Source organism: Macrosteles quadrilineatus, unplaced genomic scaffold (assembly GCF_028750875.1).
Source record: "Macrosteles quadrilineatus isolate MER2022 unplaced genomic scaffold, UCM_ALF_1.0 Scaffold_1__1_contigs__length_201487025, whole genome shotgun sequence".
NCBI lineage: Eukaryota > Metazoa > Arthropoda > Insecta > Hemiptera > Cicadellidae > Macrosteles > Macrosteles quadrilineatus.
The window spans coordinates 72,836,565-72,859,033 of NW_026542594.1; the positions used below are offsets into that span (position 1 = coordinate 72,836,565).

At 35.4% G+C, this 22,469-nt stretch overlaps 1 protein-coding gene across 4 annotated transcripts in view; it reads left to right on the forward strand.

Moving 5' to 3' along the window:
* Positions 1-16,339, forward strand: part of LOC128983578 (uncharacterized) — a 55,972-nt gene extending 39,633 nt beyond the window's left edge. For all 4 annotated transcript variants that reach the window (XM_054402911.1, XM_054402914.1, XM_054402912.1 and 1 more), the window contains 3 exons: positions 4,974-5,162; positions 12,642-12,869; positions 15,594-16,339. In XM_054402911.1, the coding sequence (XP_054258886.1) occupies positions 4,974-5,162; positions 12,642-12,869; positions 15,594-16,016 (840 nt within the window). In that variant the 3' untranslated portion in view covers positions 16,017-16,339. The remainder of the gene's footprint in view (positions 1-4,973; positions 5,163-12,641; positions 12,870-15,593) is intronic.
* Positions 16,340-22,469: the final 6,130 nt, after the last annotated feature.

A 22,469-nucleotide genomic window follows, 5' to 3' on the forward strand; every position in this document is an offset into this window, starting at 1 on the left:
TGCAATACCAACGATAACAAGTTGTAAATAGTGATGAGTTTGTACTTAAAAATTATTCACGCTACCACCAAGAACCAACGTCGAAATTTGGTTACGAACAAATTGGGTAGGCCTGCGTACCGATAGGAGATGGGTCCATAGGCTTATTGAAGGTATGGGCCAGCGCAATACTGGTGAATCGAAAGCGAAATCGACACATTAAGAAAGCATTTTAGCACGATCTGTGAACCTCTGTTACAGTCACAACATCATGTCATCACCCAATGTGACAGAAACATATATGATCACCGCAGTTGTAAATTTTTACTTTACAAAAATGACATCAAAACGCCGTTATAATTGATGGAAGCCTGGATTGTAGGCTGTTAAGTGAATATTTAGAAATGTAAGTTTCTCAGTCCTAAACACAACTGATTCACAGTCTTTTTCCCGGTTATCAAAATTCAAGCACAGTGAAATTTGAAACACGCAGAATCTCAATTTTCCCAATTTATCTTGATCTCAATTAATTGCATTATTCAAGTCACAATGTTATTGTCCTTGGTTTTGGATTGGCTCTCAAAACAAACGTGATCGGAAATAATAGTTCTTTCCCATGTATTGAACTATTTGTAAACAGCTTTTAATGTAAACATATCAGTGTTAGTTTAAAGAAAGTACCTTTATCCAAACAACTATTTGTTATTTCACAAAATTAATTCTATTTCCTAAGTAGGTAGGCAATGTTTTAATTGTATCATAAAGACTGCAAAACAAAACATGTGTTTTATTTAGATTATTATGATGAGTTGTAATAGTATATTTCGTACCTAGGGCCGAAAATGAGTAGTTTCTAAGTTCGAGACAAAGTGGAGAACTTAAATCGATCGAGAGCTGCAAAACCATTTTGGTCCGTGGTACGAACGCTATTTTTCACCACACTATATACCCTATTACCACTATAATAATGCACACTGATAGTCAACACAACTACAACTTTAAGGTTATGTGAAGAAATTATTTGAGGAATCAGCAAAAATAAAAATAAATAGTTGCTAGGCCATGGTGACAATAACACAATTCTATTGCAATGCTATGGATTTTGATTGTGTATTTAAAACGCATTCTTGTTTTAAGTAAGTAAGCGGACAGCTGATTTTGCGGCCCCGGGCTGTAAAAACCTCCTCGGTCCCCAAATTACGATGACAGCTGGCATGGCCAGCAAAACGTAACATTCAGCCACCAATTAACGTATGTAATACAGCCAAAAACATCATTAGTGTGGTGAAAACAAATATTATTATTGTTAGAGACTTCTTACAAAAGACATGTTTAAATAAAGTCTTATTTAATTTAGTTCATTCCTGATTAAATTATTGTCACAACTATCAACAGTCGTGATACATGGCGCAGCGTGATGTAAACCTACAGATCCAACAGGAAATTGAAAAGAACAGACTTCAAAGAAATCAAATCCATGTCAAGCCTCTAGACAAATTTTCCTTCAACCCCTATGATTGGAGTGCGTGGAAGAAACGATTTGAAAGGTACAGGTCAGTCAGCGATCTACATAAAGCACCTGGAAAAAGGCAAGTTGACATTCTTTGCTACTGTATGGGGGATAAGGATGAGGAAATATTAGATTCCTTTAATCTAAGCCCTGACGAGTTGGAAAATTATGAAGTGATTAGGGGAAAACCATTCCGTTCCCAAAACAAACATCATATATCAGCGTGCTAAATTTCTTAGACGAAAACAGGGATCCTCAGAGTCTGCTGAAAACTTCATCAAGGACTTACATACTCTTGCAAAACCATGCAACTGGGGAGATTTAAGGGATTCTCATGCAGCTTATCGTTGAAATGAATGATCAAAACCTTAGTGATCGCTTACAGTTACAAAGCTCACTAAAATTAGAAACTGCAGTTGATGCTCTTCGTAGTTCAGAGGCATTAGTTAGGCAAAAACTTGACCTAGCTGATCCCTCCGTTGATCGGGTAAAATTTAACACCACTCCCAAGAAGTCTTTCTGTAAGAAAACTGTTTCTGATAACCATGGAAAATACAATCCAGGAAACCAATGTAAATGGTGTGGGAATCCTCCATCCCATCGCCGAGGCTTGTGTCCTGCCAAAAATGTTCGGTGTAACAACTGTAAAGCAAACGGTCACTTTGCTAAAGTTTGTTCTAAGCAAAAGGTTAATGAAGTCAGTAGTGAACCTCAGTTTGTTAATATATTTGTTAATATGTACACATTCACCAAATTCTGAAGAGTTCATAGGTAAAATTACCGAAAACAGTGCTCTAAACCCCGAATCTTGGGAAATTCACCTCAGGTTTAATGATTCTGACATTATTAAGTTTAAAATCGATACTGGAGCAGACCTTTCAGTTTTGCCAGCTAATATCAAGCTAAACAAAAAAGTTCCATTGCAACACTTGTAAAGACTCTCAGGACCGGATGGGACTCAGTTAGCTGTAGGCGGGACGGTAAATGTAAGGTTGGACTATAAGAACAAATCTTGTTTCGAGCGTTTTTATGTAGCAGAAAAATATAAAACACCACTTCTAGGTAAAACAGCCATTGAAAAACTTAACCTTCTACAAGTTTTCCGAATTGTGCCTTCGACTTCGAGGATCTATAGGGAAAAGTTTCCATAGAAATTATGTCTCCAGGCATGGTGCCAAATCTCTTGGAAGTTTGAAATCTGGAGACAGTGTTTGGATATCTGACATAGGAAAACCTGGAATGGTTGTAAAAACAGTAACTGAGCCACGATCATATATTGTCAGGACTGATACAAAAGACCTAAGAAGAAACCATTTCCCTATGACTTAAAAAGTACACCCTCACCAGACAATGTGACAGAACGAAATTCAACAAGTGTCTGTACCAGAAGTCCAAAACTACGAGAGGACAACTCAAGGTACAAGACTAGACACGGGCGTGAAGTACATCCTCCAAGGAGACTCGTTCTTTAAGGAGAGGGATGTTTGATAAAGACTGCAAAATAAAACATGTGTTTTATTTAGATTATAATGATGAGTTGTAAACAAATATTAATATTGTTAGAGACTTCTTACAAAATACATGTTTAAATAAAATGATACTAATTTAGTTCATTCCTAATTATTATTGTCACGAAAACTATCGACGGTCGTGATACATTAATAGTTAAAGACATTCTCACCAATCCAGTGAATACAGTAAAATGGTTTCAATCTTGATCGGAAATCTAGCTTTCTCGGAGTAGGCTGCGTAAATTGTCATTTCACTGTCAAAGAAACAATGTTAGACAAACAGAAGGACAGAAATCGAGATAAGACTCGTTCAGCTCTCTTGGGCCTTGAAACATAAAAATAACCAAAAACTTGATGATACCACACAATGTACAGACTAAAATTTAATTTTATTTATGTATAAAATAGCCTACAGAATTGAGTTGAAAATTTATCACATTAAACCAAAACAATGATCAGATATAGTAAAATTTTGAAATAGTATTGGTGTTATTTTGTATCGTATTTACTTATCGACTTATCGTGGAGTGATTATGCTGTTGGTAATAAAACTTATATTTGCTTAGTCATAAAGATGACCCTAAATGATCGGGCCCAGTTTTGAATGACTGTATAGTATAAATTAAACGAATTACCATAAGTGATTTTGATTAAAAGTTGAGGTAAAGAACAATAGGCTATCTACTATTGATACCTAAACAAAAACAACGTAGGTAAAGCGAAAACAATTCATGAGTGTATGCTTGAAAAATGTTTCACTCAAATGTGTTAAAGTGTTCAGTTTCCTTAATAATCGTAAACGGTAGGAAAAAAACATTAAATTTTAACATGACTGTTAAGAATGATGCAGCACCAATGACAACTAAGATGTAAGTAGTGATATATGTTAAGTGTGTTTTAAAAGTGATTGTCGCTAACACTGGTTCTTGGGATAGGTACCGTTACCGTTACCGAGAATCAACGTCGAAATGTGGTATGGATAAATGGGTAGGCTTACGTACCCAATAGGAGATGGACCATAGACCTATTGGCGGTACAGCCCAGTAATGGCAGCGCAATATCAGTGAGTCAAAACCGAAAGGGACACAATGTAAAAGCGAGTATAGCACATCCATAAATCTTTGTTACGATGACAACGAAATCACAAAGATCACTGTAGTTTTATTTTTACTTGAAACAACAGCCATCAAAACGCCTTTAATGAGTAAAAACCACGATTGTAGGCTATAGGCACCAATGATAAAAAAATTTAAGTTTTCCAGTACTTGAACAATACAGATTAACAGTTTTTCCCCCCGGTTATCAAAACTGAAGTACAATTTCATACACATAGAATCTCCGGTTTCCGACCTGGATGATATTTGGTTTCTTTATTTTTATTAATGTAGTTACACCCTAAAACATTTTATCAATTGAATCCGTTAGGGTATGTAAGTCAATAGTTAATTAAGTTACTTACTTAGTTTTGGATTTGCTTACAAAACGATTGGAAATAGTTGCAGTATTTGTGAACAATGTTAGTAGACATATCAGTGACAGTTAGAAAATATAATCATTATCCATACAGCTGTTTGTTATTTCATAGACAAGATTCTCTAAACAGATGATTAGTATTTCATAAATGACGGATGTAGTAAACATTGGGAGAAAAAACTTACAAACAAATCACACAAAATTGGGGTTTTCAAGGTTTGTTATTTTATTTGCAAGTAGTGAGACCATATTTAATAGCCAAAGACACTCTCATCAAACCATTGAATACAGAAAATGATTTAATTACGGACACAATGACAGACAGACAGACAAAAAAACAGACAGAAATTGAGATGACTCGTATCGGCTTTCTTAGGCTATGAAACATTAAAATAAAATAAAAACTTCATGATTCCATGCAATGTACAGACAAAGCTGTAATTTTATTTATATAGAAGATTGTATAGCTAAGGTATATATATAATGTTTTGCTGTTTCAGATATTTGGCTGGCATCGTCTGATTTCCTCTTGCTACATTGCCAGTCGGCTCACTTCACTTTACTCCATCCACTTCCTCAATGGTTCCATACTTGCAGGAGCCAAACGCTCAAGTAATGGCCGCCCTTACTTCCAGCATGGCTCACACGTCTTGTACGAAGGGGTGAATCCTGAGCCACTTTATAGAAAGGTCTTTAGGCTTTGTTTTTACCGTTAGTCCTAATGAGTTTTTAAATATTAAATCCTCAATTTTATTTAGTTTGAAATTCAATAACTCAAAGTATTTAATTGGTCTGAAAATTGTATTTAAAAATCGTTCTACATTCAACATACTATACAAAGTAGAACAGTAGGTTACAAAAACTACAATTGACAAAATGATTTGTAGTAAATTAATACAGAAAAAAAACAAACACAAATTGTTAATCAATAGCTAGGCACCTAACATTTTACTTTTGAGGTACCATTTAGAGTCTATGGCAGCGGTTGCCAAACTTAGGCTTGTGACCCACCTTCCAGGAGCAATTTTGTTGGGTCGCGGTAAGAGAACAAACATTAACTTTGTTTTTATGACCCTTAATTTTCACTACACAAACAAACGAATATGAGCGTCCAAATGGTACTAATTGGGTTTCAATTGTGTCAATCAATTTGTTATTTCTGATTTTTACATGTTGAATTGAATAATTTTTGGATTTCTTTGGACGGAATAACACTCTAATATTGCGATCGCAGAAAATACAGTAGACTCTCTCTTATCCGGAATCCTCGGGACCGAGGCCAGTCCTGAAAACGGTTTTTCCGGTTAAACCGACGTCTCCAAAATCTTGTTAAAACGCAAATCTTATTTAAATGCATACTTTTTACAGTATTTGACTTAAATTTAGGAGAGCATTGTATTTAGACACGTAATCACTGGAGAAAGGTCATCGAAATACCTGTTGTAAAATGTAGTTTCCGGTAAAAAGCATTCAACCAATTGTTGTTGACTACTGCAAGGAAACGCAAATGTTTGTATACACATATAAACCAACAGTTGCCCCCAAAAATCAAATCCTGAAACTTAATATTAAAATTTTAACTCAAAACCTGTTTGATTAGTTAAGGTTACAAATAAATTAAGATAAGCTACTTAATAATAAAATTGTTTTCTATCAAATTGAAACTGAAAGAAGAGATTTGTTAATCATTCGCACTTATTTCTATATCTAGCCAGGGGGTATAATTCCGGGGGTAAAAATCCTGGCCATACATTTTGAGCTGACCTCATGAAGGGGGTAAAATTACGGTCCGTACACTCTAGGTTTTAATAATTTTACGTGTTCTGATTAAATTCACAACCGTAAAAATGTACGTTTAGTTCCACCTTTAATCCATCGAACTAAAGTTGTGCAATTGTTCTGCCAGAATTTTACCCCCTGGTTTGCGACGTCAGTTTTGCCCAGGGGGTAAAATTCGAGGGGGACAAAAATCTGCTACACCGTAAAATTAGCAGGTAGGCTTGGTAAAATTGTAAAGCATCAACTTCTTGTTAATGATTAAACACTTTTAGATGTTAAACACTGTTAATGATGGAAAACAATGTATATCGATTTGGTTCATGGACGGATATATCCGTTTTTAGCCCGGAAAGTAAACAAAGATTGACGGATATATCCGTCCAAAGCCCTGGAAGGTTTAATATTATTGAATAGGTGGGTCGTGAAAAAAAATCCAAGATGTAGGTGGGTCGCAAGATCAAAAGGTTTGGTAACTGGTGGACACTCACAGTAATAAATTGAATTCAACATTGCTAGGCACAAACAAAATAAAGAATACAAGATCAAATAAAAATCAAGAACATAACATTAAATTTAGTCAGTATCCATGCTACTCATCCACAGAAGGACAAAACAATCAATTAAACACGTTGACTGCGGCCTACTGCTAATAGCAGTAGCGCGGCACTGGCACTGCTCGCAGCCTACTGCTATATCAGTTGTTGGAATTCACTTATATTTTTGTTGAATTGTATTTAAGTTGGTAAAAGCTTTAAAAACGTTAAAACAGAGAGCTATTACTTTCAACACCTTTATTTACAATTGAACTCACAACAATAAGCATTTTAATCATAACTGAATCTTAGCAAGGAAATATAAAGTACAAAGAATAAAATATATAACAGCTGTTAGCTGATTCAAACTACATCACTTGCTGTATATAATACCATTGACTATATAACTGACAACTTCTAACATCCTCCCACCAAGTTCATGGAACATTTAATAAGTGAAATGAACTTCTCTATGGGTTGGAATGAACAACTTTTCATGATATTAAAAAGAGAAGTTATTAAGTTGCATTGTTTTTCCAAGTAATGATCTCAAGTTTAATTTGTATATCTCTTCGGAACACATATAAGTCTTCCTCGTCTGGTTTCTTTCGTGATTGACACAGGTTCTTAAAAGTCCTTTGCTGTCTTCAAATGGAATCAAAGTCTTGAGTTTTTTATCTGTCAAATTCTTCAAAGGATTCTGATTGAACAATTGATATCAATTTTTCTTCTGCCAATGTGTATTCTTCTAAAGTTAAGTCACAGTTTTTGATAGTCTTGTTCTTCATTAGAGTATTGTTTTTGAACCGATAAATCCATCCTATTGTTCTAACAGCTTTCTTGTATGTTAAACAATACATGTACAACCACTCTTTGCCTGTAACATTGTTAACAGCAGAAATAACAGTTCTTTTCTTTTGGCTGTTAATATCATCCTCATTGTATTGAGTTTCTTCTTGACAAGGCCAATTTTCTGGAGATGCTGTAATCCAGCTTGGGCCCTCCCACCATTTTGACTCAAGTAGTTTCTGAGCAGAGCATCCTCTTGAGGGAAGATCAGCTGGATTCTTGTTACCGGGAACAAATCTCCATTCATGCTGTGAAGTTAATCTCTTGATTTCTGACACTCGGTTGTTGACAAATACATTCCAATTATCTTCCCGTTTAATCCATGCTAAAACTGTTGTTGCGTCAGTCCAGAAATAAGTTGCTACATCATGTAACTTGTAGTCATCAACGATGGTCGAATACAACCTAGCAGATATAGAAGCCGCTAACAATTCAAGTCTAGGGATTGTCATCTTCTTAGACGATTTGGTAACTGGTGCTACCCTAGATTTTGCTGCAACTAGTTGTACCCTGACATAATCTTCCAACTCAATACACAAAAAAGCGACTGAAGCGTATGAATTCTGGCTGGCGTCTGAAAATATGTGGAGTGTCCAATTTGTCATGGTGTTTGTACCGGGTAACCATCTAGGTATCTTGATTTCACTGAGGAAGTGGATGTCTTTTAATCACTCCATGAAACCATCTTTTGTCTTTGGATCTACTTCTTCATCCCAACTTGTGCCTCTTTCCCATGTGTGTTGAAGTAGTAACTTTGGTATCAAGGTAACACAGCATGTAAAGCCGATTGGGTCAAAGATGCGATGTGCCGTACTCAAAATAATTCTCTTAGTGATCTTTTCAGTGTCAATATCTTGTAGGCTGGCAATATTAACTTCTAGTGTATCTGATTCTCTATCCCAGACCAGACCTAGAACGTTTGATTTCTGTAGAGACGATGAAAATGAGTTCTTGTCAGCAGTCAGCTCCCACCCTTGAAGTTCAAACTTTCTCTCGTACATAATCTTGGTTGCTACTTCAACAAACTGCTGCGCTTCTTCCCAGTTGTCTGCGCTGCACACACAGTTGTCAACATAAAAGCTGGAAGCTAGGGTTTCAACTAACTTCAAAGGCGTTTGCCTTGCTTAGTTTCCAGTAGTATTTCTTCCATTAGTAGTCTGATTGAAGCTTCCAATAAAAAAGGGCTCGAGGAAACTCCAAAAACAACTCGACAATGTCTGTAAACTATAAGTTGTCCTTCCTTCGTAGTCCACAAGAATCCCAAAAAGTCTCTGTTGGCTTGGTTCAAAGCAATTTGTAAAAATGCCTTGCGAATATCAGCTATTACACCAATTTTCTTCAGTCGAAATCGAGCCATTACTGAAGGAATCTTCTCGATAAGATTGGGTCCTTTTTCCAAACACTGATTTAAAGAAGGACCTTTATGTTCATGCACACTGGCATCGAACACAGGACGAATCGGAGTAGTACTGCCAACTTTTAAGACAGGGTGATGTGGTGGATAATGAGCAGGTCGGTGCATTTCTTCAGCTGGAACTTCTTCTATAATCTTTTCATTCAACCACCCAACAAATACTTCTTGGTATTTGTCGTATAGGTCTTCTTTCTTAAGTTTTTTCACTGTTGAAGATAGTCTTTTCTTAGCTAAATCATAGTTGTCTGGCAGCGGAGAGTGATCTGCCATCCAAGGGAGACAAACTTCAAAACGCCCTTCTTTGGTAATTTTTACTGTTTCAAGAAAGGTTTTCTGTGTTTCGGCTTCTAATTCCTGTCTTGAACATTTCTCGTAAGGATCTAGAATTCCTAACGTATCTAAAGTCCAAAGGTCACTAATTTTACCTGTAGTCAGCATAGAAGTTACTAAACTTGTTGCATGTTGCTTGTTATGCTGCTTGTTTGGAATTTTCCCCATCAATGTCCATCCGAGCTTTGTTTCTACTGCAACCAATTTACAGTCCAGAGCCTTGTGACCACCTGTCCATAAGTTTCCTGCTACATCTGCTCCTATTAGTACATCTATAGGACCATTAGAGTCAATATCACTGAAGGTAATGTTCTGCATAGCTAACTCTTCTATCCAGGGTCCTTGCATGACAGGTGAGATGTTTCCGCAGATCTTCTTCTGGTCTAGAACTTCGAAGTGGCATCTATACTTGTCATCTAATGAAGAAAGATGTAGTACATACAAATTATGATTAATTACTCCTGTACTGTTGCCCCCAAAAAGAGAATGTTGAATCTTTTCATTTTTGGTAGATACATAACCTAATTTGGCTGCTAAGCTGGATGAAACATAAGATCTTTGGGAAGCAGAATCAATCAGAGCTCTTGCACAGTAAACACCTTTGGGTCCCGTTACATTGACACGTAAAGTTTGCATCAACACATTACGGGTATTTAAGTTTGCAAGTGTTTCGTCTCTTTTAGGCTGAACACTGACATTTTCACGTTCTGCTAGCTCTCTACTAGGATTTGATTCATTAGGCTGCTTTTTAATTTGATCAATCTCATCACACATGATGACAAAGTGAGACTTTTTACAAACAATACACTTAGGCTTAGTCCTACATTTGTTTGCAGTATGTCCAGGTTTTAAGCAACAAAAACATGCTTTCTTACTATTTATAGATGCTTTTCTTTCTGACAAAGGCATTGATTGGGCTTTCATACAATCTTGACTTTTGTGAGAAAATGTACAAAATATACAACCTTGGCTATTTGATTTGTCACATTTTTCAGAAGTAAATAGCCCTGTAGCAGTAGCTGTATTAGGCCGACTTGATTTATTTACAAAGGGAGGAGTTGCCTTACTTTGCCTACTGTCATTCTTTTCTTTACTTGTGCGAGGTCGATGAGAAACCAAATCCAGACATAGCTAACTTAACCTTTTGCTCCCCTTCAATTTCCCCTTTTAGAAAATTAAGAAGATTTTCTAACAAGTCTTTAGACGTATTTTTCTCGTCCTTATGCCTACTGAATGTATTAGAACTAGATCTCTCCCACAATTTCAAAACATCTTCTGGCAAACAAGATGAAACTAGAGGTAAGAGGATAGGTGAACACGTGTCTGAGGACACCCCTATAGTGTTTCTAGGTTTCTTATATGACACTGCAGTTTGTCATATAATTCAGAAATGGAAAGCTTCTTGGTTGACGAAGCATGGTAAACTACAATTTTCAACATTTCCCTAATGTAATATTCAGTTAGCAAGTCATCCCGACCAAAACGACTTTTGAGACTTTTAATTACTTTGGGATACATTTCTCCAGTGGCTGGGTAACTTTCAACCACTTCTCTGGCTGCAGAGTTTGGAATTGTTGCCATAACTAAATACTGGATTTTGTCATTAGGATTTATTGATTCATCAGAATCTATTTTAGAAAACTGAGCCCAAAATGGTAACCAATCTTTAAGATCGCCCCCAAACTCTTTGAATTTGATCAAGGGAAGCTTGTATCCACTGTTGTTATGCATAGGGTAACCTAGGCCTACCTGAATTGATGAAGGCTGTGATTGACCACTTACAGAAACCTTATCTTCCTCCAGGCTTATCTGTAGGAGTTTCTCTACAGATTTCTTAACTATTTGAAAAGCTAATGAATAGTCCTTTTGGCTTTCCATCTCCTTGTCCATGTCATTGTCATTTACTTCAGTTGACAACATGAGTTCAAACACTTCTGAGTCATATGTTTTGCTATGGATTCATATTGAGTAGCTAAAACATCCATTAAAGCTTCAATCTTAGTTAAATCCCGATCTTCACTACTAATCATACCTTCAAGTTCAGTCCTTGTTTTAGTGAAGATTCTTCTGATGACTCCTCTACTTCGATTTAGTTTTGATATATCCATTTTTGCACTGGTTTTAATCGTGTCCACAGTCGCCAATAATGTTGGAATTCACTTCTATTTTTGTTGAATTCTATTTAAATTGGTAAAAGCTTTAAAAACGTTAAAACAGAGAGCTATTACTTTCAACACCTTTATTTACAATTGAACTCACAACAATAAGCATTTTAATCATAACTGAATCTTAGCAAGGAAATATAAAGTACAAAGAATAAAATATATAACAGCTGTTAGCTGATTCAAACTATATCACTTGCTGTATATAATACCATTAACTATATAACTGACAACTTCTAACATCAGTAGTGTGCTCGCCTGCCAAACATTGTGTCAGTATGAGCCCAGCACACGGCTGGGAACGTTGTGATTGTTGTCAGGCTGTAGCTTAGAATGCGAGCTTTATTTTGGTGCAGGTTGGTACTAAACATTCCCGTAAAATCCCGTCTGGCAATGCTTTTGTCCCGTTTTCGGGGATTTTCTCTATTCGAGCCATATTACAAAGACTCTGGTTATTAAACCAGGCAGTGCTGCTCCCTTGGGGTGTTTCAGTGAACTACGTCCACTTTCGGGGTAACGCAGAACAATCACCATTGCTCTTTTGTGATTCGTCTTACTGAGATATTTCAATGCCAATAGCGATCTCTGAGTCAGTAACGCGTCGGAGCTCCGCCCGCAGTTTTGGGAGCGCCATTGTTAAGATTTTCAGCAGTAAACGTGTTAAAAACAATAATGCAACATATTGTTTAAGAGAAACTTACATTTATTAGAGAATCAGTACTCTTTTACTTTTCTTACAATCTTGGCTTACTAAATTTAAAATAATTTTTTTACTTGTTATCATAAATTTATCATTTGTTTGTAGGGACCAAAACAACTACTTTAATGTTTGTACAAGTAGTGGACATTGTGATTAAGTGAATTCCCTATTGCCTAATTAAATTTCTAAACTAGTTAATAATAAGGAAATTTCAATTTTGGTTAACCCCAAAGTAAATCAAACAAGCTCAATTAATTGGGCAGTTTAGTTTATTGCTCACTTGAGACAAGGAACATGCAAAATGTTAGTTTTTCTTATGTAGGTATTGCAATTTTTAAAGCAATAACTGATAGAAATAATCTCTATTTGTATTAGTTTAAACTACTGTAATGTTGTTACAGCAAAACCAAGACCGAATTTTGACATTGTTGCTTGGGGAACTAAAGGCAAGATACATTCTCCGCAAAACTTTCCTGTCAAGAGGTCACCTGGCTCCTGACTGTGACTTTACTCTGGGAGCTTGGCAAGCTGCAACTTACTTCTATGTCAACTCCGCACCCCAGTGGCAGAGTATAAACTGTGGTAACTGGAGACGAGTGGAGAACCAGATACGAGCTCTTGCAATAATTGTGAGTTATATTACACACTGCATTATTGCGTTCCCTCACATTATCCAAATTGTGCAATACAATATGAATTTAAATTATTTTATCTTCCTCCTATTTACTAAATTAATATATGGGTAGTATTTTTAAAAAGTTCTGATTTTAACTTTTAGTGTTTAGTTCTTCTGAGATATCTTTAGTGACGTATGAGGGTTGTTTGTAAATTAAGGGCTTCCCAGCTTTCGAGACAATGGAGTAAGCTAGTTCAAATCTAACTAAAATTATTTTACTTCCTTGACAACTGTGCAACATTTAGTAGTGTTATGGCAGCTGATAACGATTGATGGGAAAATTGTCACTCTCGCCAAATATGCATTACTTTTTTTTTTAAATGTGTGCATCTTGAGAGATTAACCCATATTAAATTGCATTTCCATATGAGAGATGTCTTAGGAGAAAAGTGAACTTTGATAGAAAAAAACATGCAAAAGTACATTAAGTTTGGAGAAGGCAAGACAAGGCCGTCCGTGGGCATCCATTAGTCAAGAGCTCAACAGAGACTAACAACCTATGAGGGGTGTTTTATATTTAAAGAAAAGATTTTTAAATGTTTATTACTTGAAAATTGAAACCTATTATTTGACCAAGCATAATTTATATGGCATGAAGTAGAGCGAATGATGAAATTTCTCTGTCTATCAGTTGGTTGTCTTTTACTACTTTCCAACACAAAATATTGTTTACTTTCATTAAATTTTTTTTCATTAAAATTTGTTTAAACACTAAAAGGCTACGTCATAGAGGCTCATTAAAGAGAAAAGTCACAATAATAGTGAGGGAAGGAAAGAACTCAGAGCAAGTATTGCATTTGAACTAGCTTTTTGGAGACCTTACTTTACGTTAAGCCCTCACTTGCATGTAAATACAAAGCAGGTACAACAATAATATTGATCAGTGATGAAGGAATTCAGGAGGGTTTAAGATGATGTCTAAGAATGATGATGTTTAAGAATTTATACACCCTTAGCAAATTTGCTTACATTAACTTTAAAATACTAACACAACCATTATTTTTATGAAACGTCCTTACGAAAGCTCTAAAATTACTTGAAAATGGAATAATAGCTATTTACATTACAAGTGTAGTGAGAGCGTTTTTACATCACGCAGGTGAATGTTGTGCAGCGAGCGGAAGCGAGTTGCATAATTCTCCTATGTGATGTAAACAAGCTCTTGCGTAACGTGTAACGTACAAGATTTTACCTGACCCGACAATATACAGGAGGTTACGAACAATATTTTTCATTATCCATTTCACTCATCTTTTAACAGTAACGTTCATTTACAAACAAAAGCTAGGTTAGGAAAATTCTTCAAAGCATAACAATAAAATTCAAGCGCACAGCTGATTTCTAGCATTGGACATTGTTGGCTCCATATAGGCATATTTTTTAAGTCACTCAATTTTATTTAAATGGGTTTCATTACCTCTCCGAGTGAGTTTTTCAACTTTACATCACTCGTGAAGTAAAGAAGTTGTATACATCACGCTTGGAATGGAAGTTAACATGGCGGGTTAGGTAAACTATATAAACCACATTCAGGTGACAGCTGCCTTACCTCATTTAGCCAGGTGTTTTTAAACATTCAAATTTTAAATCCTGGTAAAAATGTTCAGTTATTAAAACTTGTATAGTAACTTATTATATTATTTATACCATACGTTTGGTTTTATGCACTAAAATCCCTGAAACTTGCTTATAACACCATCTTTATAATAAGATTAAAATCACTCTTTTTATACCAGTGATAAAAAGTCATTTCAATCTTTAAACATTTTCAGAGGGTTGATCAAATACAAATATGAACGGGAAATAATCCTAAGGCCGTTGACACACGGAAAGACTGTTTTTCAACTGAAATCGGCAACTAGTTGCCTGCGTCCTGACCAATGTAGTTAGGTGGGACAGTGCACACGGTGCGACCAGTTGAGGACCAGTCGTAAGCAACCGGGCCTGCCGGTTGGAAGGTGATTTCAGTCGCCTGGTTTGAACAACTTTTCGCATACAGTATTTGTATTGCGCTTTTCAAGGATTAGGCATACCAACTGTGATAGCTCTTCGTAAGTATTTTTTGACATCCTGTACAACGACTGAAATTTTGCGTCTGTTTCTTGTAATGCAGCAGCAGCTACAAAGAGCCTACATTGAATATTTGTTTTAACATAAGGATGTACCCAATACCTTCTACGTCTTCTACGCTTTCTTGATAGTCTATAAAACACCAGGGCTTCTTCATCACTACTACTCATTTCAAACACCATACTCAGTACACAGTATTGTTATAACAAAATTAGAACTCATACTCTGTCTCAACTCAACTACAATTATTTCAGTCGTGCCCGTGTGCGGATTAAACCAACGTAACTGCAATCGTAATCGCGTCACAAAACAGTTGGTTCAACTTTAGTTGGGTTTCAGTCTTCCCGTGTGTCGACCGACTAAGGGACTCAGTTTTGGCAATAGGTTTCTCTCTCCCAATTGTATTGTAATATTATTTAAGATATACCAGTGTATTGTAATATGATTTATGCACGAGATATATAGCTTGAACAAAGTTATTTATGAATTTGAAAGTATAATTTAATTATTATATCCATCCACTTTTCAGTATTACACAAATTTATGAATTATTTTCAGTTCACAAAGAATATCAACTTGAAAATGAAATATATGATATTTTTTCCAGGAAAAGATTGATTTCATCGTTACAACTGGCACATATGGAATATTAAAGCTCTTAGATGCCAATGGAACATACAAGAATATATTTATGGATCCAGAAAATAAAAAGTTGCCAGTGCCAAATTTCTTTTGGAAAATGGTTTACAACCCTTTAACAAGTGCTGGGATAGTGTTTATAATAAGTAACAATCCATTCCTTCGCCGATCACCCAAGTACGTTTGTAAAGACGTTTGTTACGCTCACGGCTGGACTCAGCCTTTTGAAACAAACAGTGGCCACAAAGGATACGTCTACTGCTGCAGTATATCACATTTTAGGAATGTCGTTGAATATGCTCCTGATTTCCACAGTAAATATATTTTAACATTTTTGGGGAAAAACATAACCAAAGATGAAACTAAAAGAAAAAGATCGATAGGAAGATGACATTTACAAATAAATCTCCTTAAAAGACTGAGTTCCCCTAGATCAACTGATACAACTATATCAAATTATTTTGCACAGCTGAAACTAACAAAAATCTCCTTTTTGCGTACAGATAAAAAAATATTGTCAGTTTATGAAATAACAATTAGCCCTAAAATATTTGAGTTGTGTGTTTAAATTAGTACTTCATGTTTAGATATACTTATTGGATAGGTTAGTACCCAAGTTTTTCCCCAACAGACAGTATTTTTTATATCTTACTTAAAAAACAAAAAAATGCATCACAATAATTTTCAATAAAAACAAACTTGAAAGAATTTAAACTGTGGGCTTTACTCATCACTAATTGCTTTCCAAGCTCCTTAAGTGATCTATATACAGGGTGTCCCGGAACTCTCTACCAATATTTTAGGGCATTGTTCCTGGGTAAGAAACATACCTAAATATCATATTTAAATTGTCCGGAAGTCCTTAGTTACTCACACAGCCGCCATTTTGTTTTATTCAGTTATTAATTTTTTTCTAAAGAACGGTTAAACATATGAAATTGAAACTTTGCACAAACATTTATGACAATTAGACAAAGCTACAAAAAAATTATGACGATTTTTCATATTCATAAAACAAAATGGCGGCCATTTAAAATTTTGTTTCTTAAATAACTCAAAAACCGTTGATTTTATAAAAATGTTAAATGGCCGCCATTTTGTTTTATGAATTTGAAAAATCGTCATAATTTTTTTGTAGCTTTGTCTAGTTGTCATAAATGTTTTCTGCAAAGTTTCAATTTCATATGTTTAACCGTTCTTTAGAAAAAAAATTAATAACAGAAAAAAACAAAATGGCGGCTGTGTGAGTAACTAAGGACTTCCGGACAATTTAAATATGATATTTAGGTATGTTTCTTACCCAGGAACAATGCCCTAAAATATTGGTAGAGAGTTCTGGGACACCCTGTATATAAAATCCAATGTATATTTGTATGTTTGTATATTTGTATGTTTGTCCTTTATGGACTCCAAAACCGCTCGACAGATTGTAATGAAACTTTCAGGCATTATTAAGCATTATTCAAGGATGGTTTGTGTGAAGTTTGGTGCAGATCCGTCAATAGGGCTCCGCCCTAGTGGCTCTGGAGTTTCCCATGTTAACCTTATGAGTACTCATATTTAAATGGAATTAAAGAATCTTAACAGCTGGTGCAACTTGTTGGTGCGGCCAAATCCCGCCTTGGGCATAAATGGCCATGGGAAGAAGAAGAAGATGTGACATAAAACCACAATAGGACAGGACGACGTCTGTCAGGCCAGCTAGTAATCCATATGTATAAAATCCAATGTATATTTGTTTGTTTGTCCTTTATGGACTCCGAAACTGCTCAACAGATTGTAATGAAACTTTTATGCATTATTAAGCATTATTCAAGGATGGTTTGTGTGAAGTTTGGTGCAGATCTGTCAAAAGGGCTCCGCCCCAGTGGCTCTGGAGTTTCCCATGTTAACCTTATGAGTACTCATATTTAAATTGAATTAAAAAATCTTAACAGCTGGTTCAACTAAACAATTTGATTCTGTGACGTTCAATAGCATTAAAAAGTTAATAGGTTTACCAGCAGCGTGCAGCACTATTATTTTTTTAAATTTATAACAACAGCTAATTTGCAACCAAAAGGTGAGTGAGCGTAGCGAATGAACTTCAACCTGGAGGCGAGTTAGCGTAGCGAACGAGCTCTAACCTAAAGGTGAGTAAGCGTAGCGAACAAACTTCAACCTGGATGTGATTGAGCCATGCAAACAAGCTCATCTTGAAAATGAACGAGCATTGACATAAAACCACATTAGGACAGGACGCGTCTGTCGGGCCAGCTAGTCTATATATATAAAATCCAATGTATGTTTGTTTGTTTGTTTGTCCTTTATGGACTCCGAAACCGCTCGACAGATTGTAATGAAACTTTTATGCATTATTAAGCATTATTCATGGATGGTTTGTGTGAAGTTTGGTGCAGATCCGTCAAAAGGGCTCCGCCCAGTGGCTCTGGAGTTTCCCATGTTAACCTTATGAGTACTCATATTTAAATGGAATTAATTAAAGAATCTTCACAGCTGGTTCAACTAAACAATTTGATTCTGTGATGCATTAAAAAGTTAATAGATTTACCGACAGGGTGCAGCACTATTTTTTTTTCAATTTATGACAACAGCTAATTTGCAACTAAAAGGTGAGTGAGCGTAGCGAACGAACTTCAACCAGGACGTGATTGAGCCATGCGAACGAGCTCATCTTGAAAATGTATGAGCATTTGACATAAAACCACATTAGGACAGGACGACGTCTGTCGGGCCAGTTAGTAGATTATAATACCTACCAAAGTGTAAGCAGACAAAATGTTAATTGGGACTAGTAAATTAAAACATTGTCAGAATGTTTTCTGCGTTAAAAAACTAAAGATAGCTTGGCAGTTGCAAAGTATTTTATATAGGATCTATCTGAGCATCAAACAGGCCTTGACACTAAGGGTGCGTTCACAAAGAAAGCTGGTTACAAGTAACTTACTTTCAGCGCTTGTTCCAAGCGCTTGAGAATGCTGTTGTGTGTTCACAACAAACGCTTGCATTTCAAGCTCAGGAGTGTAGTCTCCAGATCTGGGCTCTGGTTGAGACAATATCTTTCTCAAGTGATGAAGAGTTATTTTTGATTGAAAATGTAGAATAAAAAATTTGTAGAAGGAAAGTAGGTGTTCATGCAATTAACCGTGGAAGAGGTAGGTTTGGGGAATACTACCATTAGTCCAGGACCTGACTAGGGTTCTGTGTGCATGTCGTGTATATAGAATTTTGTTTTTGCATTTCAATATAGATGTCTTAGGAAGTGTTTTCCACTCGGGTGTCAAGTTCGCACCTGGTACGTTTTCGAGCTATGACGTCATCAAAATGGCGGCCATTGATTTTTTTAAATCGTATATTTCGCAAACTATTTGTCGGATCGGAATGAACTTTTTTTTGTTTGAAAGATAATTTTAAATGCTACCTGTTTTACATTTACACATTTGTTGTATGTTTAGTACATTCTTCGTAATTTTGCAAAAACCTGTATTTTTAAATATTTTTGAGTTATTTTTGTTTGTAACGTTTTATTGATACAATTGATCAAAAACCACCAATGAAAAAAGTTGTAGAACATTTAAAAATCTTTACAAAAATACCAAATTCGATATGTTTTACTCAAAAGTTTACGTCAAGAAACTAGATAAATCTCATAAAAACACCAATTTTGGCGCAAAAACGCCTATTAGTCCGGCATCTAGGGCAGTTCGCAAGTCTTATAAAGACAGTTTCACCATTCAATGTTGATGTATGTGTCTAAATAAGTGTTTTCAACTCGGGTGTCACGTCTGCACCCACTGCAGTTTCTGGTTATGACGTCATTAAAATGGCGGTGATGGTGATTTTCAATTAATCTATTAAATTTAATGTTAATTTAATAGATTAATTGCAAATCAATCCAAGCAAATGGAAATTCGCTTAGTCGACAACGCTGCACCGGGGGTATTTATATAGTGGAAACATTCCTATGGACTAATTACATTGATTTGTTGTGCTTTTATTTGCATAAAAGAGGGTAATGGTCTTATTTTAAGTAAAATAGCTGGTGAAATCGTAACATGTAGCAATTTTAAAGACATCATAACCGGAAACTGCAGTGGGTCCAGACGTGACACCCGAGTTAAAAACACTTCTTTAGACACATACATCAACATTGAATGGTAAAACTGTCTATATATGACTCGTACACAGCCATCGATGTCGGATTTATATGCGTTTTTGCGCAAAATTAGGTTGTTTTGTACGATTTTCTAGTTTCTTGACGTGATCTTTTGAGTAAAGCATATCGAATTTGGTATTTTTGTAAAGCTCTTTTAACGTGCTACAACTTTGCCTTTAAGTTATTTCATATATATTGTATCAATAAAACGTTATCGACAAAAATAACACAAAAATGTTAAAAAATATAGGGTTTTGCAAAATTACAAAAAATGTACTAAACGTAAAACAAAAGTGCAAATGTAAGAAAGATAGAATGTAAACTTATCTTTCAAACAAAAAAAAGTTCATTCCGATCCGATACATGGTATGTAATATATAGTTATTTTTAATATAGCCCTTTCCGCCATTTTAATGACGTCATAACCGGAAACTGCAGTGGGTGCAGACGTGACACCCGAGTTGAAAACACTTATTTAGACACATACATCAACATTGAATGGTGAAACTGTCTTTATAAGACTTGCGAACTGCCCTAGATGCCGGACTAATGGGCGTTTTTGCGCCAAAATTGGTGTTTTTATGAGATTTATTTAGTTTCTTGACGTAATCTTTTGAGTAAAACATATCGAATTTGGTATTTTTGTAAAGATTTTTAAATGTTCTACAACTTTTTTCATTGGTGGTTTTTGATAAATTGTATCAATAAAACGTTACAAACAAAAATAACTCAAAAATATTTAAAAATACAGGTTTTTGCAAAATTACGAAGAATGTACTAAACATACAACAAATGTGTAAATGTAAAACAGGTAGCATTTAAAATTATCTTTCAAACAAAAAAAAGTTCATTCCGATCCGACAAATAGTTTGCGAAATATACGATTTAAAAAAATCAATGGCCGCCATTTTGATGACGTCATAGCTCGAAAACGTACCAGGTGCGAACTTGACACCCGAGTGGAAAACACTTCCTAAGACATCTATATTGAAATGCAAAAGCAAAATTCTCTATACACGACATGCACACAGAACCCTAGTCAGGTCCTTGACTACATCTATTTCCTCAATTTAAATTGGACAAAGTGAGGTTTTTTTTTTAATATGAGAATGGAGTTAACCACGTTTAATTACAGTACAACCTCAAGAAAATTAAAAGTGTTTTAGTGAAGTTTTGGGGGAATTGGCATAAGCAACCTATCCGGATGCACCAAAAAGAATTTTGGACCAATAATAAAACCTAAAAAATACTCGAAGGGAGTTTTAAACACCCTATGTAGCTGATTTATTATGATGCAAATAATATTGTGAGATAATTAAAATGTTTTAATTTTCTAGGTAAATAAAGTAAAAGTATACAAGTTTCATCAAAAACATATCACTCAACACTTAATTAATATTGAATTAAATGTGTTAGTCTATCATCACATAAATGTTATATTTGTCCTATTTGTTACGTTATTGAACATTCTAGGAAAAACCACAATATGTGGGTAGCCTAATATATTTTTTTGAAAATTGGAAGCTCTAAATACTTGAGCTATCAACTCATCGACATCCATACTGCACTGTGGAGTAGGTTGTAACTGACTGGTTCGGCCAACAAGCGCCGGAAAACAAGTACGAAACGTTCTTGCGTTCTTGTCAGAGCTTGTAACAAGCGCTTGCTAGCCGGCACAAGCTTTGTCTGTGAACACACACGCTTGATAATATGTTGACTTTTCTCACGCCGGTTCGAGCTTGCAAGCGCTTGCCAACAAGCGCTTGTAACCAGCTTTCTTTGTGAACGCACCCTAATACTTGAATTCTCTTATGCCTCTTTCACACGAAGCGGCGCTGCGCCGGACAAGCGTGTTGTCTTCACACTAGTACGGTTTCGTGCGGCGCACGCCGTACGGCACTCCTAAATATTTATTATTTTCTGTTAAGTTGTGGCTCAGTAGTTACAACACAAGACATAAAAAGGATATTGTAACTTCAACCTATAAGCTGGAATTCTCCAAAAAAAAAAACCGACTTTTGCTGGATCACTAATTTTAAGGAAATTGCCTGCCTCTATAAAGGAGGAATCAAATTATATATTATTTAAATCTAAATTTAAAAAACATTTAATAGGAAAGGCGCCTTATACAATGGAGGAACTCATTGAATAAATATTCATACTTAAAATGTATTTATATCTAGGCTAGTTTAGTACTTTATACTTGACACTATTTTTGTACCCATGTACATGTAAGGAAAATAAAGATGTTTTGATTTGATTTGATTTAGTTGAGATGTGTATGTTAAGATGAACTTAAAAAAATACTTAAATAATAACACTTGTACGTCTTCACCCTCCAAAAGCAAATCCAAGAATGACAAAAGGCTGTCAACCTATTGTAAGTTGAGGCGGACTACCTGGCCAGACGGTGGAACAGACAATGGCTATGCTGACCCTACCAACCCTCCGAGTAAATCTCATTACCCTCGCCTCAGTGAATACTCCACTTAAAAGTTCAAATAATATGAATAGGCTAATTTAAAACATAATACATTAGTCATATCTGAAAATATTGTATTCTAGAAGTCTCAAAAAAATGTTTCATCTTGTATAAATTACTAAATTTTAAGTTGGCCGATTTGCATGGGATGAACATAAAAATATAGGTTTTGTGATAACTTATATACTATTTTCCGAAACAATATA